This window comes from Sycon ciliatum, chromosome 6 (assembly GCF_964019385.1).
Source record: "Sycon ciliatum chromosome 6, ocSycCili1.1, whole genome shotgun sequence".
Classification (NCBI taxonomy): domain Eukaryota; kingdom Metazoa; phylum Porifera; class Calcarea; order Leucosolenida; family Sycettidae; genus Sycon; species Sycon ciliatum.
The window spans coordinates 8830215-8839729 of record NC_088648.1 but is presented as its reverse complement, the minus strand read 5'-3'; the positions used below and the strand labels follow the sequence as shown (position 1 = coordinate 8839729).

General features: G+C 45.7%; 1 protein-coding gene across 4 annotated transcripts in view; it reads left to right on the top strand.

The window, feature by feature from the left end:
• The first annotated feature begins 390 nt into the window (after positions 1 to 390).
• The window catches only part of LOC135819295 (adhesion G protein-coupled receptor L3-like), a 23683-nt gene continuing 14558 nt past the window's right edge, over positions 391 to 9515 (top strand). Inside the window, exons 1-6 of one of the 4 annotated variants that reach the window (XM_065332470.1) lie at positions 391 to 716; positions 2782 to 2991; positions 5711 to 5938; positions 6236 to 6466; positions 7099 to 7323; positions 9102 to 9329. In XM_065332470.1, the coding sequence (XP_065188542.1) occupies positions 629 to 716; positions 2782 to 2991; positions 5711 to 5938; positions 6236 to 6466; positions 7099 to 7323; positions 9102 to 9329 (1210 nt within the window). In that variant the 5' untranslated portion in view covers positions 391 to 628. The remainder of the gene's footprint in view (positions 717 to 2781; positions 2992 to 5710; positions 5939 to 6235; positions 6467 to 7098; positions 7324 to 9101; positions 9330 to 9515) is intronic. The other 3 variants (XM_065332471.1, XM_065332473.1, XM_065332472.1) reach the window with 3 other exon arrangements.

Genomic DNA, 9515 nt, shown 5'->3' with positions numbered 1-9515 from the left:
CACGCAGTCGTTACTTCAGCCTTCACTCTTCAGCCTCATTTCAGGACTGTTGACAGTGTTGACTGTTGTAGATCCATCCTACAGACTACTGACACTGACAGTCAGTAGATCTACTGAATCAGTACTGATCTACTGACTGTCAGTAGATCAGTAGATCTACTGATCTAGTACATGTACTGAGTCTGTACCATGTGTATTGATCTACTGAGTACTGTCCTGACTTGTTCTGATGAGTGGTGTCAATCAGGGAGTCAGACTCATACTACTTATACGACTCTGGACCAAACAGTACAAGATTTCGTTCTGTGAACAAACAGTACAGCACTTCTATGCCAGTCCGCCGCCGGCTTGAGCGAGATTCAACTACTTCAACAACTAATAATTACTTACTTCAACTTCAGTTCAAGTGCGCATGCAGCAGCCCTTCATCATGCCATTCGAGAAATTCGAAAGTGCAGGCAAGGACAGGAAGTGGAAGGAAGCGTTGGATAATTTCTTTCGTAAGAGACTGCAGTGTGCTCGGAGTGGCAGCTGCTAAGCCCTTTCGGGTGGCATTTCAAGCAGAGAAAAAAGAAGCTTACAACAGAACGGTGTCCACGTGAGAACCTTTGGCTCATGCTATGCGAAGATGCTGTGGAATGGACTGATACTCTTGTTCGCTGCTAGCGTCCTACAGCCGGGCCATTGCATTTTCGGCGGCATCCCAGCACCACCAGGTACGTACAGTAAACTGTAGAATGTTATTATTCTGAAGAGCATTCTTTTGTGCTGTTGGAGGCAGTGAGGGCTGGGTTATCTTTGACGTGAAACCGGCGGCATACCGTGAAGAACTTTGCCCATCTTTCACTGGTTCTCTTCAAAATTATTATTATAAAACAGTGGCATGGCGTTTTGAAGGGAGGGGGGGGGGGGAGTGCGGGTCTATGCATGTGCTTTTGTGATGTCCAGTAATTATCATAATATTATTATAATGACGCTCCTGCAAATTTGTGAGCAAGCTTTCGCTTTACATACCAAGCAGGCAGGCACAGTGGGTTGGTCAAAGACCATGATTGAGCTACGAGAGGTAACCTGGTTCAAGTCCTGCCTGGGAGCAGTTTTTCCAGCCGTGCTGCTACCCACAGTCAACTTGGAACTTGTGGCCAGGCACAAAGTGTACATGGATACGGCTAATGGGGTTTCTTGGCACTTGTGCCAGTGGTGGTGAGACTTATCCCCTCATCCCCACCGTTAGTCGCTGCATCTGTCGCTAGGGTTTACCGGGTGTTAGCGGGCGTCGTGAGTTCCCTTCGGGAACGGACATGGTCATTTTTCTTCTTTTTCCCCCGTTACATACGGTGTTAATCCTCTGCGCTTTGCTTCTGCGGGTGTTTCACTACCGCGACAGACTGGAAGCAGAGGAGTCAAAGATACTTGGCAACAAATGGTCAAAAGTAAAGCGCACGACAGTCAATGCGAACCGCCTTGCTTTGAGCCAACTATTGGTAAACGACATGGAATGCAATCGGCATGATTTTTCCCGTTTCCGGAAGTTTGTAGCAAGCTCAGTCTTCATTGGAGAAGCGAACCAGCGAGTTTGCAATCAAGAAAGGGTACACAGACAAAATCCATGTACTGGAAATGTGAGCTATACACTATAATTGTAACACTGGAGTACAAATGGCAAGCACAGTTTATGGGCATTCGTAGCATTCTGCAGTAAGTTACAGTCGACCTACCCTTATAACGATATTTGCGTCGGACTAAGGAGTATTGTTATAATGGTAACTGGTTCATTTCATAAACATACGTCGTAAATAGACTCGTAATGCATTAATTTAGTTCATTTTTTTGAATTTTTACACTCTCCATAGCATCAAAAACTTACGTACATACAATTTATGTACACAGCAAGGTGGCCATTGGTGCCCCCATTGCATTTTGTCATGTCCCAGCAACTTAACAAGTGAAGCTTGATAAGTTTCGGGGACATGACAATTGTATAATATTATGAAAGTCAATGGAGTGATTGGGCTTGGCAGAAATATATCGTTATAGGGGTAAGATCGTTTTTTCAAATTCTTTATTCTCACGATGGCACCATCGCCAATAAGAGATATCGTTATAGGGACTACCGTTATAAGGGTAGGTCGACTGTAGCAAGCTCGGTTCTCGTTCGAGAGATGGAGAGTCAGTCGAACGAGTTCCATCTACATTGTGTGTTAGCCAGATAATATAAACACTTTACCCAGATAATATACACACTGTGCAGATAATATAAACACTGTGCAGATAATATAAACACTGTGCAGATAATATAAACACTGTGCAGATAATATAAACACTGTGCAGATAATATAAACACTGTGCAGATAATATATACACTGTGCAGATAATATAAACACTGTGCAGATAATATAAACACTGTGCAGATAATATAAACACTGTGCAGATAATATATACACTGTGCAGATAATATAAACACTGTGCAGATAATATAAACACTGTGCAGATAATATAAACACTGTGCAGATAATATATACACTGTGCAGATAATATAAACACTGTGCAGATAATATAAACACTGTGCAGATAATATAAACACTGTGCAGATAATATATACACTGTGCAGATAATATATACACTGTGCAGAGAATGTGAGCCACAATGCGATCACATTCAGAACTCATGCACACATGACGCATGACTTTCCACAATGCGATCACATTCAGAACTCATGCACACATGACGCATGACTTTCCTGCAAAAGACTCTACGTTATGGTGTTTTGCAAACCTGCAGCAACGACTTGCTCAAGACGCATTGAGGTGGTGGATGGCATCGGCACGTTTCGCTGGCCCAGTACGCGTATCCTAAGGGTTGCCAGGCTGCCATGTCCCAACTTCGCCACCGCGTCCATTGGATATGGCAAAGCGCCGAGTGCGACTCGGCTATGCGGCCCGACAGGGTCCTGGAGTGACAGCATCACACATGTATGCAACACGTTTATATGTAAGAGATCTGCCGTCTGGCACATGCCTTCTACTTTAATTATCATATCAAACAATTTCTAAACGAAAGCAAGTTGGGTGCTCCACAGCCCAAACAGTACTCAATGGTTGTTTTAGGGCTAAGTCAAGTCACAATCAAACCGATAACCCAACATTAACTCTGTAACTTGTGCATGCCCACGGTGTAGTCAGATCAAGCTAGAAATTGAGAATACAGTTAGACCTCGCATAACCGCACACATTCGTTTTCCACAAAAATATCCGGATAGGCAAGGGAGCCGGGTACGCGAACACACATGCTGTATTTGTGCGTGGCATATGCTGTAAATCGGTAAACAACGATTTTCTTCTGGATGGCGAGGGACCCGGATAAATGAGGACCGTACAAGCGATGTCTGACTGTAATAGTAATAATATCAGGAAGATTAAGAACTCGTTCTTCATCTTCTGGAGTGTGTTAATGCGGAGGGGATGTTGGCATGACTGGACTCATCATTTGTCATGATTGGTCCTGCTCTTTGCATGTACCGGTCAAGCTGGGCGATCACGGAGACTGCCGATTTGTTTCCGGTCAAGTGCAGTCCTCCAGGGGACATGTAGGAAATGTTTGCATAGAGCTGCGCACAAGGGGGGGGGGGAGTGTTCAAGGTAATATTGCTAATTCCGAGAAAGGTGGCATGGAGACAAGAATCCTACTGTCGTGGATATGGAAATCCAGTCGAATGACCCGGGCCGGCGCCCTCAGCGCGCTCAGAACGTAACGTCGTGGCATGCAGTGTCATGTAGATCCGATGTGACCAGAGCTGCAGCGCGTAAATGCATGTGTGTACCGCTTACCCACGGCTGCATAGCCAGCGCCCTAGGGCCGCCAGACGTGCGCCGGATTTCCATGCTGACGACAGCACATAGCAACGCTGGAAAGTGTGCACGCAGTCATAGGATGATACCATAGCAACAACAACACTTCATTGATTTAAACTTCATGGATGAAGTACCTTTAACAGCCATATATATAACGAAGTGCTAACTCTAATCAGTTAACGAGGAGAAATCTGTCGTTAAAATAGAAATCGTTATGCAGAAATCGAAGCATATACTGTCCTATTGAGCGTTGAGAATAAGTGAGAATCGTCACCTTTGGTACACGTAAACCAGTCAATTTTGGGAAATCGTTATATATGCGCCTCGTTAGAATAATGGATTTTACAGTATTGTCGTTCTGACGTCATGGTAGGACTGTGAGCACACTTTTCCTAGCGTTCCCAGAAATGAGGTGCGGCGTGTGCACAGGTCACTGTTTGTAGCATCATGACCCATAGAGGCTGTTCGTTTGTAAGGTAGGCAAGGATACTTGCAACCTAAATGCCCATCAATATTCCTGTCAGTATATCTCATTACCTAACTCCCACCAGTTGCCTCAGACCTGAAAAGATGGGCGATTTTTCAAGCACTGTATGCAGACTCGATTGAGAGTTCCCGGGTCCTATCTGAATGGGCAAATCTCCCCTTTCAGTGAACAGCTGAAATATGCTAGGAGACTCTTCAGGCAGAGTTTCAATAGGTGTGCTGGCCATGCACTGTGTGCAACAATCAATAGTCTCTAACCGTGTATTGCTGCAAGAACTGAGCCTTTGTGACCAAACTTGGCCAAAGTGGATGTGCGTAAGAGGATTTGCCGTACTTGCATAGGGGCTCAAGTAGGCACTTCAAGATGTGCAAGGGAGGATATCTAACAATCAATGGTTGTTTGGAATATAAATGCTTCTGATTGACAGTTTACGAACATTCCCCTATCAAACTTTGTTTCGAAGAAGGCCTTGATGATGTCTGATGAAGTGTTCTGACACGGAACTCGGAGTAACAGCGGAATGAGACTTGTTTGATTCATTGCTGTGTAATATTTGTAAGGCCTTGATCCATATATGGTGGTGGCGTTCCTATGGATGTGGAGAACTCGGCCTCCAGCCCAGTCCCACGCGAACCGTGAAATTCTTTTTATATTTTTTTTATTGCCTTTGTGTGGAGTTCCAAGGATGAATTGCTGCTGGGCAATGTATTCTGTCACTAGAATTTAGCAAATAGTGTGTAGGCTAGTTGTTGCAGTAAGACACTGAGTAGGCTTCGAAGCACATACTCTTCTCTGCTACTCAATCTGCGCACAGCATGCTGTTTCGTTCTTTGTGAACTCCTCAGCGCAGCACAGAGAAAATGAGGCCGAACCTGATAGCAATGAAAATAAAATTTCCAAAGCCAGATTTAAATCAGGCCCGAACGTACCCTGCCTGAGTTCTCAAACTGACAAGTACTCTTCTCTGCTATGTATCTCACTTCATGTTGGTGTAGCCAGAGTCTCAATGTTGCTCTGTTTCTTCTGCAACCCATGTACTGTTGTGATGAAGTTCAGCCAACCTGCAAGAAAAAATAGTAGCTGAGATTGTTACTGACGAGATTGACTGTTGATTGTGTCAATCCTGCAGAGAGTGAGCCATGTGGACACTCTGTGCAGCATGCCCACTTCCTGTGCATTTTACTCCAAAAAGGTGTTTCGTTTGTTCGTCAATGTCAATTCCCGCATGCACAAACGCAGCGGAACCAAGCAGCCGAAAGGGCCAAACATTGTAATATTGCATACACGTGCAAGGAAAACACTATACCTAGAACTAAAGCGTTGCTTTGTTTTGTCCGTTGTCATGTTGTTGCTGTTGTTCTTCACGACTCAGCCACTCCAGTCTGCCCAAAGGTGGTGGAAACCATACCCGGTATTGGCCTGTTGACCTGGCTGACCACTGACATGAACGATGAAGCTGAGGCAGACTGTCCAGTCGTGCACTTTGCCAACGGGACACGGCTAGATAACACCGGACAGAAAGCTATGCGATCATGCATTGCCGGGGACAATCCTGGCTCAGCAAAGTGGGCGACGAGCGTCACTGACAATTGCACGGCGTGTAAGTCACAGAATTGTTATTTGCATCGGCAGAATCCTTCCAGGAAAGGCACACCCTCACCATTGGGCGAAACACTGGGCAATGTGCACCACATACCTTGCACGTAATAGATGGGAAGTCATTGCCAGTAATGTCTGTGGCAATCTTGAGACAACTGACGTAAAAGCTTTCTGCCTGTTTACCAATAACACAACTCCACCTCTACCACATGCGCTTCCTGGCCGACCTCACCCCACCAGTAACATGAATCCAAGTTGTTTTGGTTTTGGGGTTTTTCTTCTTCATTTACTTGTGCAGCTGCTCAGTACTGTCCAGCGGAGAATGAGACTATTTCGGCGGTGGATGTGTTGACATGGCCAGTGACTGCAGTGTACACCAGCGTAGTACTGGACTGCCCCGTTGTCTACTATGCCAATGGCTCTAACTCATCGGAGAGTGGTGCAGAGGCAAGTCGTCGGTGTGTGCTGCTGAGCAATGGAACTGCCAGTTGGTCAGTTCGTGCTGCCAGGACCTGTCAGACGCAGGAAGGTTAGTTATTTGTCACTGATAATGCTTATTAGCCAAAAGTAAGGATTGTAGAATTGGCAATATTTGGGCTCATCACTGTTTCTGTGATGATGGGATGTGTCCTCACAAAATCCAGTGATATGCGACAATGTTCAAGGAAGTGTTCTGAAACATGAAAAACGGAACGATACATTCCTCTGAGTTCCATCCATGCGAGGCATCTAACTATCATTTGAATTCCCCCCCCCCCCCCCCCCCCCCTGGTGAGTATATAATATACAACACAATACGCTGAGAGCAAACCCAGAGTGCTGTATACGTCTACCATGAGTACATAGCCAAGAGTGGGCAACTCGACGACGACCCCCTCCCCCATTTTTGATCTAACGTAGGTAGTCAACCTTTCTAACAACAACCCTCAATAGTGCCTGAGAAAAGTGTTGTTATCCGTGAGCTCCTATTTGGGAGGTTGAAAGTATGCAGTCACTAGATTTAGAGATTATCTTGTTATTCGTGAGTTGTTGTTATTCTCTAGGCCGTTGTCCATAAGGTTGACTTTAGGCAACACAGGTGTAATACAGGCGTACTATCCTGACTCCCACACCGATCTGCTATTTCTTGCTTGCTTTGATCCCCTGCCTTGTCAATTATAGTGCTTTACTGCAAGTCCGAGAGAGAAGACCTTGGTGTTAAAGGCTCTGTCCGATGGCCGCGTACAAGGCAGTATTCTGGAGCTACAGTAGATTGTCCCTCTTCGAATTCTGGTGGACTGCTCGGCCTCTTGCCTGATTTCGAGGCCAAACGTCGCTGTATTCGTGACGAAACCGGTGCTGCTGTATGGGCAAACAGTAATACGGATGAATGCTTACCGATATTTGGTAAGTGTTAACTTGGTTTCTTGCGTAGTCATGATGCCCTTGGGACTCTCTCTCTCTCTCTCTCTCTCTCTCTCTCTCTCTCTCTCTCTCTCTCTCTCTCTCTCTCTCTCTCTTTTTCTCTCTCTATATATATTTCTCTCTCTCACTCTCTCTCTCTCTCTCTCTCTCTCTCTCTCTCTCTCTCTCTCTCTCTCTCTCTCTCTCTCTCTCTCTCTCTCTCTTACTCTTGACTAGGAAAGTCTTTGACATATATCTAAAATCAACAGTTATTCAACGTCTGGACAATCAATAGGTGTGTTGGCTGTTTCGCCGGGTGCAATAGTCTACGACAGTGTAATGCTGCAAGAACTGAGCCCTTTTTTATCTTTTTTTTTACGAGAAACCACGAACCTCGAGAACAGAATACTGCATGATCGAGGTGGTTGCAGACGCAACTGTGGTGGTGAAACTGGAGCATCTCCGCCGACCTGAGGTCTCGGCTTCAGCGACACTTCAGTGCACCAAAAACTGGGGAGGAGTAGCCAGAGGGGGAGGGGATGGGGGAGTACATTTTGTATAGAGGAAGGAAAATGGAAAGATGATACATGTGATAGAGGAAAAAAAGAAAAGGGGGGAGCTAGGATGCAAGCGGAGAGGGTGTTCAGGGAGGGTTCAGAGAGCATCTGTGGCTGAGTGCAAGTCTCAACTGCGGAGAGACTTGTAAGCGCCTTCCTTGAATGCCTGCATTCCCTTCTGCTTTGTGACCAAACTTGGCCAAAGTGGATATGTGTAGGAGGATTTGCCATAGTTGCATAGGGGCTAAAGTAGGCACTTCAAGATGTGCAGGGGAGGATATCTAACAATCAATGGTTGTTTGGAATTTAATAGTGGCTGATTAACAGCGTACGAACATTTCCCTATCAAACTTTGTTTTGAAGAATTATTTAAGGCCTTGGTCCATAGAGGGTAGTGGTGTTCCTATGGATGTGGAGAACTCGGCCTTCAGCCGAGTCCCACGCGAACCGTGAAATTCTATTTTTTTATTTTATTGCCTGTGTGTGGAGGGCTAAGGATGAATTGCTGCTGGGCAATGTATTCTGTCACTAGAATTTAGCAAATAGTGTGTAGGCTAGTTGTTGCAGTAGGACACTGAGTAGCCTTCGAAGCACATACTCTTCTCTGCTATGTAGCTCACTTCATGTTGGTGTAGCCAGAGTCTCAATGTTGCTCTGTTTCTTCTGCAACCCATGTACTGTTGTGATGAAGTTCAGCCAACCTGGGCAATAATGCGCATGGGTGGTGATTAAGAAATGTGTTCCTGGTACTAAGTTGTCGTTGTTCTGTGAGGTGGAAATTAGGCAGTCATTGTTAACACTATATTTGCCAAAACAAATCCGGCCAATGCTGCCTGCATCGTAGTCGACTACCATGTGCAGCATTGGCCCTTGTTTTTTTGGCGAATATTGTAAGTCTGAAGATAGTGTAGTTATTCGTGACTTACTTTTGTAGCTGAAATTGTTGCTCACGAGATTGACTGTTGATTGTGTCAATCCTGCAGAGAGTGAGCCATGTGGACATTCTGTGCAGCGTACCCATTTGCTGTTCATTTTACTCCTAAAAAGGTGTTTCGTTTGTTCGTCAATGTCGATTCCCACACGCATCGACGCAGCGGAACCAAGCAGCAGAATGGGCCAAACAGTGTAATATTGCATACACGTGCAAGGAAAACACTGCACCTAAAACTAAAGCGTGGCTTTGTTTTGTCCGTTGTCATGTTGTTGTTGTTCTTTACGACTCAGCCACTCCTGTCTGCCCAAAGGTGGTGGAAACCATACCCGGTATTGGCCTGTTGACCTGGCTGACCACTGACGTGAACGATGAAGCTGAGGCAGACTGTCCAGTTGTGCACTTTGCCAACGGGACACGGCTAGACAACACCGGACAGAAAGCTATGCGATCATGCATTGCCGGGGACAATCCTGGCTCAGCAAAGTGGGCGACGAGCGTCACTGACAATTGCACAGCGTGTAAGTCACAGAAGTGTTATTTGCTTCGGCAGAATCCTTCCAGGAAAGGCACACCCTCACCATTGGGCGAAGCAATGGGCGATGCGCCCCACATACCTTGCACGTAATAGACGGGAAACCATTGCCAGTAATGCCTGTGGCAATCTTGAGACAACTGACGTAAAAGCTTTCGGCCTGTTTACCAAT